The sequence below is a fragment of the Calidris pugnax genome, unplaced genomic scaffold, assembly GCF_001431845.1.
Source record: "Calidris pugnax isolate Ruff unplaced genomic scaffold, ASM143184v1 scaffold54, whole genome shotgun sequence".
Lineage (NCBI taxonomy): Eukaryota > Metazoa > Chordata > Aves > Charadriiformes > Scolopacidae > Calidris > Calidris pugnax.
In genome coordinates, this window is record NW_015090864.1 from 4,824,348 (window position 1) to 4,839,735 (window position 15,388).

Here is a 15,388-nt window from a genome sequence, read left to right on the forward strand (position 1 = left end):
AAGAGAAAATTCCTTGCCTATTTCATAAGGTGTTGCTGTGAGCTGCTTTCTCATTTTTCTTATTCCAGATAAAGAGATGAACAGTCGTTCATCTGATTGATAGAAAAATATTTGAGCTACATATAAAATAGTGATTTGATTCCTTTTTTAGTCATCTTTTTTGTGGAATATGTTACTATTTTTAATAATGGGCATTCATTACAGTACGTCTTGTGCATCCCTGGTGATGATGAACTTGGAGATGCTTATAATATTCAGAGTTGTCAGATTGGTGTTTCCTTTTGATTATATCCTGATTGAATATAAAGTTTGAAATCTGAAATACCTAACGCAGATCATTGGTTTTGCTGACATCCAGTTCTGCTCTTGTGGGTCGTATTATATGGTGAACTGATTGAATATAAAGTTTGAAATCTGAAATACCTAACGCAGATCATTGGTTTTGCTGACATCCAGTTCTGCTCTTGTGGGTCGTATGGGAAGGTGACTCCAGAGTGTTAGAGGTCTCTGTATAACAGCAAGGAAAGCTTTGGCAGCTATGGAATGATTCAATGTTCAATGCAAATAAATGCCTATATTTAGGTGTCTAAATGCAGCTGTCCATCTGTGTCTGGGTGTTTAATCTCCCATTACAGTCAGTGGAGATTCAGCAGCTTTTGATGCAGCCCAGGATGCACACAATTTTCATACGGGGTTTCACGGAAGGAAGGAATAATTTATCTAACATGTATTAGTTTTAAGCTGTGATTATTTCTGGGTTTTTTGGGTTTTGGGGTTTTTTTTTAATTGCCAATAGCTTTCTCTTTTAAGTTACTTCTAGCACTGGAAACAAACATATAGAAGGAAAAATGGACCCCTTCTTTTGGCCATCAGAAGCTAACAGCTTTCGACGTTTCACCCCTGAGTCCTTGGCAGCAATTGAGGAAAGAATTGCTGAGAAAAAAAAGCAGCAAGCCGAAGTTAATAAGGAGAACAAGGACCAAGGAGTTGAAGAAGAGAAACTTTCTCCGCAGCTTGATCTGAAAGCCTGCAAAAAACTGCCATCTCTGTATGGGGATGTTCCTGTGGAGCTCATTGGGGAACCCCTGGAAGATTTTGATCCATACTACAGTGATCACAAGGTTAAATATTTTTTTATTTACTTCTGTCTGCTGAACTCCTAAGGGATAGTAAAAGCTCTGTTGAGGAGATGCTGGTTTTTGATTGTTCCGTAGACAGATCTTTAAACATTAGTAGTGTTTTTGGGGGCAGGGGTGCTAATGTATGCTCCATATTTGTAACAAAAAGGTATTTACGTTCCAGTCAGCAATCACAATTAATTTTGAAAACATGTTACACTTGATAGATACAGTTTTATAGGAAATATATTCTGGGGTAACTGATGCTTTGTTTTCCAGTGCAGTTTCTGTGATGTCTGTGGGGCTGAACTCACTGTTGTATAAACAGTGCCTGTCAAATAGTAGATCATGCTGGAATTGCTGACTTACTGCTGCTGACTTACTGCAGATGTTTTTGCTGAGTTACAAATGCTATACAAATTAGGGGAGACATAACTGAGATATTTCCAGTACTCTGTGTAGCAAAACCATATCTTTTCATTAAATTAGTTTTCTGATACTTTATGTCTCATCAGCTTTTGTACCATATATACTTGCGTATACTCCATGCTATTGCAACGTGCTTTGTGTTGTTGCCTATAGGAGTGTGTAAAGTAGATGCTCTAGGAATCCCTTCTAAATGAAATGTGTATTATTGCTTACTATTGAGGGAGACTTGACCTGAAGAGCAGAAGGTTCCATCCAGTCCCATCTTGCTGTCTTTTATGTATACCAGCAAGTCACTGGATTATAATAATTTAATCAGTGAACATGCAGAAAGCTTTGTTCTTCCAGGGATTTTTTTTCTCAAAGTAATCAAGGTGATATTCTTGATGGAGAGAAGCTAAGGCTGATTCAGTTGAAGAAATATAGATAAAAGTAAACTGTGTTTTTGATTTAAGAGACTTCATTAATTCATGTGGCAAAAGTACTGAGCTTTATAGACCTTAAGGTAGCTTATACGGAATTTACAGTGTTACTTGATAATTTAGAGATATTTCAAAATTCAGATTTTTCCTTTGGCTGGACTGGATTCTGGCAGTCCTACACAATATGTATTTTGTAAATAATCTTTTGTAGCCTATACAACTATTCAAGAGAAAGGTACTTTTGAGTATGATTAACACAGTTGTTGCAGCCCCAGAATAGTATCCTTTAATTACTTTGACCAAATTAATATGATCCCTTGCTCTTCAAATTCATTCCCATTACTATTTCTTCTTCACAGGCAATAATGAACTTTTATATAACTGGTGTCTTTCTTTCAAGATGTAGTATCATCAGGTCATAGCTCAAGTAAGAATACGGGAAAGCCTTATCCATAACTGTAGTTAGATCTAGTTCTGGATGCAGATTTGAAAACCTAAACATTTAATTTTTGTGGAAAATTTTGTTTCATTTACTGTGATTCTTTTTTTTTTTTTTTTTTTATAGACTTTTATGGTGGTAAATAAAAGGAGGACTATTTTCAGGTTTACTGCCACGCCTGCCTTATGTGTAATTGGTCCTTTTAATCCAGTCAGGAGAGCAGCAATTAAAATTCTGACCCATTCATATCCTCTTACTGGTTACCCTTATTTCAGTATTAAAATATATTGCACTTTTCAATCACTTAACCATTAAACAGTTGGTCATGATGATCTTAAATGTCGTTTCCAACCTAAAGAATTCTATGATTCTATATACTGTCGTTCTATTCCTCCATAAGATCATGTGGCTGTGATTGATAGATTTAAAAAAAAAATTTAAAATTTGTGATGATTCTTGTTTTACAACAGCTAAGATATTTATGTGGTGTTTGTCTTAAAGAAAACCCCACTTCTATTAGGTCATGAAAGGATGTTTTTCTTATGTGTCTTTTCCTTGCCACATAAAATGAGAAAGTTTTCTGAACTCTCGGCAGAGCATAGCTATCTCTTGTAAGAATGTACATATGGACTCCCACCTTCAAAGAGCACTGTTATTGATAATTAAGCTTTTTCATCTGATTTTCCTAGCCTTAAAAACCCGAATTATTATGCGGTTATGGCCCATTTCTCTTTATTCCATGCTCCTGCTGGGAAGAAATGGAGGTTTCTAAAGTTTCAAATAAGAAGAGAGAGCAGAGGACTCAGATATTTTTCATTTATTTATGGTCCTCATCTCTTTGGTCAAACCTATTACGTCCCACTAATGTCCTAACTTCCAAAACTGTCTCCACATGCAGATAATTCATTGTTATTTTCAAATCATGGAGTTAGCACGCTGAACGGAAGTTTGATCTAACATCAGTTTATTTGGAAAATACATGAAAAGTCCTGAGCATAATCAAAACCAAAGAAATCATTTTAATATCTGTATTTTTGTGTATGTTTGTGAATCAGAAATGTCATTGTTTTAAAATATAGCACTTTTTCCTTAACTTATTATTCACATTATTTGTTTGCTTTATTACATGTACTGTGGTACTCAATTGTGCTTTCATGGCTGTAAGTAAGCCTCTAGACCCGCTCAATTCGACTGAGTAAGTATCTCAATTGCCATTTGTTCACTGTTTTTCTAAGGATATTAACATGCTGGACTGAAAAATTTAAATAACGGGGTGATCCAATTCTGGGGCTTGAAAATTCTGTTGAAAATCAGGAAATTTTCTGAACTTATGGCAGAGCATAGGTGTCTCTTGTAAGACTGTACATATGGACTCCCACCTTCAAAGAACACTGTTATTGATAATTAAGCTTTTTAATCTGATTTTCCTAGCCTTAAAACCCCACATTATTATGCGGTTGTGGCCCATTTGTCCTTATTCCATGCTCCTGCTGGGAAGAAACAGAGATTTCTAAAGTTTCAAATAAGAGGAGACAGCAGAGGACTCAGATATTTTTCGTTTATTTATGGTCCTCATCTCTTTGGTCAAACATATTACATCCCACTAATGTCCTAACTTCCAAAACTGTCTCCACATGCAGATAATTCATTGTTATTTTCAAATCATGGAGTTAGCACGCTGAACGGAAGTTTGATCTAACATCAGTTTATTTGGAAAATACATGAAAAGTCCTGAGCGTAATCAAAACCAAATAAATCATTTTAATATATGTATTTTTTGTGTATGTTTGTAAATCAGAAACTTCATTGTTTTAAAATATAGGACTTTTTTTCCTTAACTTATTATTCACATTATTTGTTTGCTTTATTACATGTACTGTGGTACTCAATTGTGCTTTCCTGGCTGCAAGTAAGCCTCTAGACCCACTCAATTGGACTGAGTAAGTATCTCAGTTGCCATTTGTTCACTGTTTTTCTAAGGATATTAACATGCTGGACTGAAAAAATTAAATAATATGGTGATTCAGTTCTGGGGCTCAAAAATTCTCAGACAGACCTCTGAGGAAGATTAAGGATTGTGCTGCAACAGAGTTGTGGATTATTATTATTGTATCACACCGTCTTCTGTGGAGCTTCAGTGCATTTTCTTAGCGGTTTAAACCATATGCCCTTTTCTCTATGTTGACTGTTTTTGCCATCTGGTTTAACATAGAAGGTTGCCCCATTTTTCCTTTTAAGGATTAAGCCTTTTAGAGTGATGGTGCAGCAGAATTCTATCTTAATATCTCTCATTCTAGGGCAGTAGCCTGAATGTCTGTTATGGCCAACTCATGCAGAAAGAATAAAGGATAAATATTCATTCCATTCTTTCTTGCTGTTTTGTGGAGACCTCCCCACCCCTGGTTCAGTAGTTCACATGAGGAAGCCAGCTATTCATAATGTCTTGTTACCTATTGTGCATAGTGTAATTGAGCACAGTGCCCAGTGTAACTTGGTTAATGTTCTGGAATTAAATATTAAAAATATGCCTGGGGCCTCAGTGGTTCCGTAATTTTAATTCCTCTTATTTTGGGGTAAGCATGTTGATAATGATAGCTTAATTTGGGCTAGGATTTCTTTCAGTTGTAGAGTATTTGTCAGAATAAATGTATAAAATGTGCAGACTTCACAGGCTGCAGTAAGTCTTTGTTATTGTTGTTCTGCCAAAACGTTGAGGCTTTGGAAATTTCCAGCCTGCTTTAGAACAGTCTTAAAACTTTTTCATAAGGAAATGTGAACCATCCTTCATCCAGAAATAGTTTCGTTTGCTTATGTGAACATTTGTGATGATAGATTTACATGGAAATCTTATTAAAATTCAGGAAGGCATCTTCTTATAATCATGTTGTTCCTGAAAGTAACGTAATCTGTCCTATTTTACTTCGCATTTTCTGCCTTCATCTCCATGCAGTGACTAAATCATAGAAAAGGTAGAAATGTGCCTGACTCTATCTCAATCTCATTAATACTTTTGCTTCTATGACTTGAATATACACTTTCCTTCTCAGATACGTTTTTGCTGGCATATATACCGGTGAAATACTGGTAAAAGTAGTAGCAAGAGGATTTTTTTGGGATGAATTTACCTTTCTTCGAGATCCTTGGAACTGCTTGGATCTTGTCGTTATTGTCATAACGTAAGTCAAACTCAGTTGTTCTTTTACACTCAAGGGACTAACACGCAGATAAAATGCTACTTGATGTTGCTGAAGTTCTTTAGAGCAGTTGGCATCCTAGCTGCTTAAGAGTTTCTGTGGTTGAATCCCCCCTGCATATCTGCAAAGGGAAAAATAGTCATAGACCTTAAAGCAAGACCTAAATGCAAAGCTCATCTTAAAATTGTTTGATTGTTCTCAATTTAGTACGTGTTTATATTTTGCTAAGAGGTGATTACATAGACAGCCAAAACCAAGCAGGCCTCTCTACATTGTCTTACTTTTACTCTAGGTCAAATGAAACTCATTTGAGAAGGATCCACAGTCACAAGTTGTTGAATAACATGGTGATAAACAGCAGATGAAATCCCAAAAATGTAAAGTGATGCTCAAGTTAAAACAGACCTAGCTTTACAGACACAGTTGTGGGCTCTGAAATAACTTTCCTTTGTTGGGAAGACGATGTTGGAGTTAATATAGACAGTCTTGTGAAAACACCACTCCAGTATGCAGTCATGGTCAGAGAAGGAAATTGCAAATGAGGATATTATGGGTAAGAAATAAAGAAGGAAGCAGAACACACAGTTATTTCTGTGTGACCTGTATTTTTCTTCAGGACTGTATACGTCTCAAAAGATGACAGAATTAAAAAAGATACACAGAAGATGTGTATCTTGTGTTCCACATAATAAGAAACTAAGTAAACTCATACAAAAGAAATACAGATCAGGAACATGATTGTTGTCTGTGGCGCAGAGCCAAATAGAGAATAAATACTTTATTTTTTTTTCTCTTACGATGAGAGCTAGAGGCACCAAATGAAGTTGCCAGATGACAGAATAAAAATGAATGGAGTAGTTTTTCACATTATGTGCAGTCATATTCCCATGGGAGATTGGGGATGTAAAAAACTTTGTTGCATTCAGAAGACTTCTGGGCAAAATTCTGGATGAAAAACCATTAAGCGTTATTTTTAACACAAAGATACTATGGCTTGTTTAGGAAGTCCCTGAGCTACAAATTTGCTGGAAGAATTAAATCTGAGAAGCATCACTGCCTTCATTCTGCCCCTAGAAGCATCTGTTGTTGGTCATTCTTGAAGACAGTGTAATAGGCCAGATGGATCAGTGCTGAGACAAGCATGTGACATGCATGCATGGACAAGAATTGAGGAAGAAACCAAATTAGAATTTGCATCTCAAATACAGAATATTAATCTTGGAAGCAAAATAGTCTTACGTGCAGCAGTGATCAGGTTCACTCACGCCCAGTCTCAGAGCTTTCAATGCAAATCTCTGTTATTTATCATTTTCAAATAGTTTTCAGTTGTCTTGTTCTAATTTATTTGACGTGTAGAGTAATTTAGATTTGAAGGGACCTCTGGAGATCATGCGGTCCAGCTCCATGCTACAAGCACGGCTAATTTAGGTTGCTCAGGTCCTCGTCCAGCTAAGTTCCAAGTGTCTCTAATCATGGAGATTCAACGACGACATTGTTTCTTTTAAAAAAAAAAAAAGTTAGAAAGACAGCCCCGTGGTAACATATTAACATATTGTAAATCTAGTTTTGCTTCCTCTAAACTATATATTATGTAGTTTTGAGATAGATGCAACACATATTTTCATGTGGTCTAGATCAGATTAGCCTCAGTATGAGAGGGTGTGGTTATGACATTGAAGGTTTTATATTTATTTGATATTTTGATGGATAACCACTACAGAAGATAACCATCCAAATCGACACTTGGTAAAAACTTACCATGTTTCTTTTCAGAGACACTATTCAAAAGTCTCATTATTTTATATTGACACCTAGAAATGGACTTAGGTTTCTAACTTCAGATATCTACCTTAGGACATATTTGACCTATTTATTTACTGTAACTTATTAATTACTGTGTGCTCAATACGCATATGCTCTGAAATCTAGACTTTTGACATTGTTATATGGTGGTTTAATTTTGTAGGTATGTTTCTTTGTGCAAGAGTATGGGCAAGGTCTCAGCTCTTCGAACTTTCAGAGTATTGAGGACTTTGAAAGCTATTTCAGTAATACCAGGTAAGAAACATCATGTCTTACTAATTTTCTCTCCGCTTCAGCCTTATGCTATTTCTAATTCCTCTCCTGTACTTGTCATCAGTTTTCTGGTCACTTTTTGTGATGGTTAATAGGATCCCAAGATGTGAATATTTTGCAGTCTGTAGTAACTCTCAGCATCATCCTAACAGAAATTTTTTATCATCTCTCCTCAAAATTATTTTGACATAGGTAAATTTTTGTATTTCCTGCTTTTTCTATCCCATCACTAACATTCAGTTTTACTTAGCCCAGTGTCTTTGTCTTTTTCATCTTGTCTTTCGTGAACAGCACACCTTATTCAATACATTGTCTTAACATGATGGGGATATGCCACCATATTTCTGGTTTCGTTCTACTTGTTTGGCTTAATCTTCTATGGTTTATTTCCCAGAAGGCTGACTTCACAATATTTCAGAGTTTCATTTGCTTGTTTATTGACCAAAGCCAGTATCTGGATTGAGCCTAATACTTTCAACAGTATTTTGCATATGCTGTCCAGATATTCCATATTTTTATAAGTTGTTCCAGATGTGGTCCCACCAGTGCTGATGAGAGGGGAGTGATCGCCTCTCTTGACCTGCTGGCCATGCTTTTCTGTGCAGCCCTGGATACCATTCGCCTTCTTTATTGCAAGGCAACATTGCTGGCTCATGTTCATCTTGATGGTTGGACTTGATGATCTAAAGGTCCTTTCCAACCTAGACAATTCTATGATTCTATCTTGGTGGCCACCAGAACCCCCAGGTCCTTTTCTGCCAAGTTGCTTTCCAACTGGGTGTTCCTCAATATATATTTGCTCCCTTCCCAGTGTCATCAGTGTTCTTTTGCTTTTAAACTGGTGACATCTGTAAGGCATTATCTTCTAAGACAGAATTCCTAGAGGTCAGCAGAAGCTATCCTTTATTGTAATGTGTGTTCGACATGAAGCCCTTGTTCAATGTTAATCAAGCACAGAAATCTGTCCAAAGTCTTTAAAGTCTGTAAGGGTTTGCTTAGCTGCCATCTTAATTTAGAATTTTCAAGTTAACAAATACAGTGTTAGAAGGAAGTAAAAGCCAAATAACTTATGATTAGGAATTTTAAGTAAAAATATTTTAGTCATTCCTATGCTTTATTTTACCTCATTTAACACTCTGAAGTTACAAAACCATTGACACTGATTGTTTTTAACATACTTGCAACAGTTGTATATTGTCATATGGGAACACTACCACATTCCTCCTCTCATTTTGCGTATTATTGAATCTTATTTTTCTAGGTCTGAAAGTCATCGTAAATTCACTTATTGAATCTGTTAAGAAACTTACTGATGTGCTGATCTTGACTGTTTTTTGCTTGAGTGTATTTGCTCTAATAGGCCTCCAGCTTTTTATGGGCAATTTAACAGCCAAATGTGTCCTCAAAGATGCTGTATACAATGACACATTATGTAAGGATGCCAAGATATACAATGCAAATGAAGGTAAATTTTATTCTTTTATCTGTTTATGTAACCTGTGTATATCTTCTTGTTTCACAGAGATGTTAAAATACAGTTAAATGTATTTCTTACAAAAAGTCACATTGTTCCATTTGCAGAAGTAGTAATATGAAGTCTCTGGGACAAGTGAATAGGAGACTGGTGAATCTGGGATTTGGGGTAAGATTAGCAGTCTGTGGGACAGAAGGAACTGAATTTTCTATAAGCATTTGGTTCTTTGCATATTGCACGGGGGTCCTAATTTTAGCGGAAATGCACAGGAAATGATTTTTTCCATCACTTAAGCTATATTGTCAGGGATTTTGCCTATTACTTGCAGAGATTCTTACTTTTACTGGAGATCAAATAAAATCTTACACTGCGAGTTGTGAAGTTATTTTTTTTTAAAAATTGCCATAGGAACAGATCTCCTGAGAAACAGCTTTATATGCCCTTTATTGTGAAAGGAATCTTTCAGAGAGATTCGGTCCATCAGGACATTTTTTAATGTGCAGTAATGTATAGTTTACTGTCAGAGTACTGTAGGAAATGACAACTTCTGATTTTATGATTTTTTAGAAGATATCTGCTACAGAATGAATAAATCTTCTGAAATACTGCTCTGTGGATTCAGTTCAGAGCCCAAGTAAGTGAACACAATAGTTTTAGTACATTATTATTTATTTATTTATTTATTTATATTTTATTTTGTCGTCCAGATGTACTGTGGTTTCATTTTTGATCAAAAGGAATAGTGAAGATTTTTCAGAAGGGTGGAATGTGTGTGTGTGTTATTAAATTAAAAACCAGACATTTCACATCAGAAAAAGAATCAACTGAAATACTATGATGCAAACAATTATATTTGTGTTTTGTTTCTAACAATTGGTAATATAATAGTAATGTAGAATGATATAAAGGAGGAGAGGAAGAGATCATTAAAGAGGTGTGAGATATTAATCAACTTTCCTCTCCTCATCTTGGGGAATTATTTAAAAGTAAACATATTTCCATTTTTTTCCCCTCTCTATGTACTTGTTTGCATGTCCTGCATCAGTGGAGAGTTTCTGTGAAGTCAGAAACTAGACAGAACTAGAGTTTACTGTCTAGTTTCTTTGGCTAGACAGATGGCTTTCTAGGATTGTCTGACATAAATCAGCCCTTCTGGCAGAATTATATTGGAGAAGAAGGAAACTGACTTTCAGATAAACTGAACAAATCTGTATTTGCTGTTGCGTACTGGATGCTTTCAGGTACAACCTAATACTGTGAGTTAGTATTGTTTAACATTTCTTTTGTGGTTAGCGATGAATGCCCAGAAAACTATACCTGCAACATGACTGGGAGGAATCCTGACTTTGGTTATACAAGTTTTGATCATTTCGGCTGGGCCTTCCTTTCTTTATTCCGTCTGATGACACAAGATTACTGGGAGCGTCTCTACAGACAAGTAGGTGCTTTTATTGCCTGCTAGAATTACCTTAGACATGATGTTTGGAACTTTATGTCCCCTAGAAAAATTTGCTTCAGGTGACTTAAGTTGTGACGTCTTCTGCAAGTGACATGGGATGTCAGCAATCCTGCTGTGAATGCTCATGGTTTTGTTGGAGGGCACATAGGCGGTGATTAATAGTTAAATGTTAACATATAACATATATTTATAACAAAGGATTGGGGTACATAGTGGATCTGGCTACTGAGCTCACTGCTGCTTCAGGGGGTATGAGGACTTGTTATATACTCTGTTTCTCTTCCTTTTAAGTCCTGATTCCTCTCCAAACCATTTGACTCAACATATATGCATACATTTCAGATCATTTTTGAGAACTGGTATTAAAAAAAATAATGGAGGCTTTATGTTTTGATTGTGACTTGAATGTAATTTATAAATTCTGATTTTTGAAATGGAGGCTTTGTGAGTTGAATGTAATTTATAAATTCTGATTTTTGACAAAAATGATACAAAAATTGCATGTAGAGAACTCTCTGGATCCCTTACATCTATGCAGTGCCTTTGTTAGCAGGGAATTATCCTCTGCCTTGCTCTATAGCTTCCATATGGTCCACTTCAACTTTTTTCCAGCAACCTTTATTAACTGAGATTTGTTTTTTAAATGGATACATCTTTTTTTTGCCATTTGGAGGTCATGTGGTTTTTAGTTTTTAATGTCTTAGGGCTTAATTCTGAGCCATCTCCTCTGCTGCGATTTAAAAGAGTAAGAATAAGCAATCGGTCTAAATGTTGCCTCTGCTTCACTAATTATAGAACCTTACATCATCATTTAGATAATACTAGCTTTCGTCTATATTACTGAGTTTTATTAATTTTTTCTGTTGTCACCTGTATATATCTTTACAGCTGAAATTGTCTTCTCATAACCTAAACTGATGATAATTTGACCGATTTGCTGGGAAATGTTTCATTTAACTTTAAATGGATTTTGTTAATTATTCTCTGCAGTACATGGCATCATTATGAATGTTTGGTGGTCTGTTACATAAAGAGGAAACATTTATGATCACAGAAAAGTTTTTAAGAGCTGAAATTTATTTACTTGAAGGCCAGGAGAACTCCTGACCAGATGTATTTCTAGACTGTCTATATAGACCAGAGGTAGATCCTACTAGAAAAACTAGTGCCATATGTTGCATTGTATAGTAGATGTATTTCTAGACTGTCTGTATAACTTAGACCAGAGGTAGATCCTACTAAAAAAACTAGTGCCATATGTTGCATTGTATAGAAAAATAAATTGTTTAAAGTTAGTTTGAAATTCTCTTGTAAATGTTAGTTTGTTAAGAATTTATTACAACCTTTACCTTTTCTTTACAGACTATCCGTACATCTGGAAAGAACTACATTTTGTTTTTTCTGGGAGTCATCTTTTTATGCTCATTTTATCTCTTCAATCTGATCTTGGCTGTAGTAACCATGGCATATGAAGAGCAAAACCGAGCTACTCTTGCTGAAACAGAGGCAAAGGAAAAATTACTTAAGGATGCCCAACAAATTCTAGAGAAAGAAAAGGTTTGGAAATTACTATATATAATACATAATACATGGTTCCTTTTTGTTTTTATTACTAAATTTCATTACTAAATTCCTCCTCTACAGCTGTTGACAGGCCTGTGATGTTTCTCTGTCTGAAATTCTAGCTTGCAAAGCTTTACTTAGGCTTTTCTTCCTTCTATTTTAATTTCAACATGATTACTAGCCCTTAGTCTTCTGTGTCTTTGGGCTCAAGGTCCTTTCCGAAGCAAGAAAAGAGAGTAAAAGGATACACCATAAGATTCTGTGATTCAGATGTGAAATACAGTATCTAAAGGAGCAAGGGCAAACTTTAATTACAGCAGCAGATAAGTAATCCTGCTCTATCTTTCAGTTTTGGGAATAGCATTTTGTACTTCTATCTTTTTATAGCAGTTTAATATTTGAAAGGTAAGAATTATTACTGCAAAACATTCAGATAGCATAGTAATTAAATTGTATATGATCCTAATTCATTTGCCTTTACAGATGTTGTGTGCTGGCGAGGGTAATAAGGCCTTAGATATCACACCTGAAATGTCAGTTGATGACTTGGAGAATTCAAAAGAAAAAGAGATGAAGAAAGAAAAACCTATTTTAAGACAAAGCTTAATTTTAGATGATCCTGGCAAAGAGGAGCTTATATTTCAGTCACAGCCTGGTCACTGCCATAAGAAGCTTGTAAGTATTTGAAATAGGAGATACTTTCATTAGACGTGCATGTCCCTCCCCACAAGGAGAAAATTAAACAAATCAATTTGTGCTGAAAAGGAATACTAAGGAACTGTGTGTTATGATGTGGTCAGTCAGTAGCTAGTTCTAATTATGTCCTCCCTGATGCTGGAGGAATCTTCTTTCTATTTTCCTTTACCTCTTTGAGTCTCACTTACTCTTTGCAGCCCATGTCTACTTGGTCTATAGAAAGTGTGTTGGGGGACGTATTAATCAACTGAATCTTTGGTAATAATTCTGTGTGTCCCATAAAATGCAAATGTTGGCCTTTCTGTTCTTTAGTGCACATGAAGAACACTGAGTTTACCGTTCTGTAACTTCTAATGAACACAAAACTAGTCTCATTCCTAGTTTTAGGCAGTTCAATATTAGAACAGCTCTTGATAGCTTTAATAGGGCTGGGGAAAATGATAATTTTGATTCACTAAACAATTATTTAAAATGTTAATAAAGAATTAGTATTTATTAATAATCAATAATTCATAGTTAAATAGCCAACAATCTATTCAAACTGTTGGTCAGTGCTCTTTTTGTATGTTCTTTTTATCAGTTGCTGGAAAGATAGAATATTTTTTTTCCTTTGCTCCCCTGTTAATGATTCTATACTTCTTATATAATGGCATTATTATTGTTAAATATTTTCAGAAGAAAACACCTTCTTGAAAAATGCTACTGGTTTTGATGAAATGTCCTTTGCCTTGAAAGGCAAACACATGATATTGTTGTATTGTTTTGTTATACATTCTTTCAGCAAGGTAAGACTTCATTACAGTATGTATATAAAAAGGCATATTTATCTTAGGCTGGAAATAATTTTTATATTGCCATTTATTCATATTCCCTTGTTATATTTTCTTCTGTTGTCTTTCTAACCAAAGAGGCACATATTGCTGTCCTATGAATTGTCAGTGGACTCTATTAGTGATCCTTTTCGAAGACAGAGGTTAATGAGTGCAGCCACTGTTATTACAGATAATATGCGTAAGTCATTCTTTAATGTTTTTCCTATGGTGATTGTGTAACTTGACCTAAGAGATCAAAATGTCACAAACAGTCAGCAGCATTATTTTAAAAGTCACTAGGGGAAATTATGCTGCAATCAAATGTAAATTTCAGTAAAATAAATATTCTCATATCTCGCGCAACTGTAATTACCAAAGATAAATCATGCCAGACCTGTACAATAAAATGACAGCGGTTTGTGAATGAGCAGAGGGCAATGTTTTCATTTAACTTGACTTTAGAAGGCTTTCAGCACTGGCTTCCACAGTGTTTTTTCCACCCAAGTGTTAGGGTCCGCTGTTAGGTGGACAACCAGTGGGACAAAAAAGTGATTGGATGTTTGCACTTCAAGTTTCTGGTGAGCAGGTTGTGTTCTACCTGGAGGCAGGTAACAAGTTGAGTCCCACAGGGTTCATCCTAGGACATATTTTGTCCCAAATGACCTGGAGGAGGTCACAGAGGGCTTGTTTTTAAATTTTGCAGAAGACACCACATCATTGTAGTGGGAACTGCTTGATGCACTGGAGGTAAAGGCTGCCATGTAGAGGGATCTAGATGGGCTGGAGGATATGGGCCAACAGGAACCTTAGGAAAACTCAGCCAGAATAAATGTAAACTTCTGCATATCTGCAAGAACCTCTTGCAATGATACAGTCTGGGACCTGGCTGGCTGGGAAACAGTTCTGCAGGAAGGAAAGGGCGGTGAGCTGGGCATGAGCCAGCAACATGCCCTTGCAGCAGCAATGGCTAACAGTATCCTGAACTATAATAAAAGGAGCGTAGCCAGGAGAAAAGTGATTATCACCCTTTATTAAGCACTTACTAGATCACACAGTATGCCCAGTTTCCTCCCTCTCAACTTCCACAGTACAAGAAATACACTTGAGTTCAGTGGAGGGCCACCACATGTTCATAATAAACATGAAGAGGTGGGTAATATCACCTATAAGTTTCTATAATTATGAGATTTGTTGATGGTGACCTTTAAATAACCTGTTATTATTTTGTGTAGAATGAGTGGAACATTTTTTCTCAATGATGCCATTCTCTTCACCTGAGGTTGAATTTTTCTTTTCAATCTTTTCCATGTCTGATTGACTTTTTCTTTATGTTATGAAATTCCACATAAGATTATTTGTTATGTCATTTTCCTTCCTTGTCATTTAGAACTGCAAGAGTCAAAACTGAAATGTCCTTTATTTTGGAAACGTTTTGCTCGAAAGTATCTAATTTGGAATTGTTGTCCTTTCTGGAGAGCAGTCAAAGAGAATGTGAAATTGGTAATTTTGGATCCATTTGTTGATCTCTTAATCATGGTTTGCATTGTCGTGAATACCTTATTCATGGCTCTGGAGTACCCTCAAATGCCAACCAATTACTGTAACATGATTTTTATAAGTGACAAGGTAAGTTAGGTCTATGTTAGAGTGAATTTGGAATTATAACCCTGGGATGGTCCCTTAAGGAGATACACTTTTTCAGTGACTTT

The 15,388-nt window shown here is 35.7% G+C and overlaps 1 protein-coding gene across 1 annotated transcript in view; it reads left to right on the forward strand.

Moving 5' to 3' along the window:
- The first annotated feature begins 848 nt into the window (after nt 1–848).
- LOC106889657 (sodium channel protein type 5 subunit alpha-like) overlaps nt 849–15,388 on the forward strand; it is a 34,330-nt gene continuing 19,790 nt past the window's right edge. Inside the window, exons 1-12 of the mRNA XM_014944877.1 lie at nt 849–1,121; nt 2,532–2,650; nt 3,511–3,600; nt 5,453–5,581; nt 7,566–7,657; nt 8,937–9,161; nt 9,720–9,783; nt 10,443–10,587; nt 11,971–12,165; nt 12,655–12,846; nt 13,776–13,878; nt 15,067–15,305. Coding sequence (XP_014800363.1) covers nt 849–1,121; nt 2,532–2,650; nt 3,511–3,600; nt 5,453–5,581; nt 7,566–7,657; nt 8,937–9,161; nt 9,720–9,783; nt 10,443–10,587; nt 11,971–12,165; nt 12,655–12,846; nt 13,776–13,878; nt 15,067–15,305 — 1,866 coding nt within the window. The remainder of the gene's footprint in view (nt 1,122–2,531; nt 2,651–3,510; nt 3,601–5,452; nt 5,582–7,565; nt 7,658–8,936; nt 9,162–9,719; nt 9,784–10,442; nt 10,588–11,970; nt 12,166–12,654; nt 12,847–13,775; nt 13,879–15,066; nt 15,306–15,388) is intronic.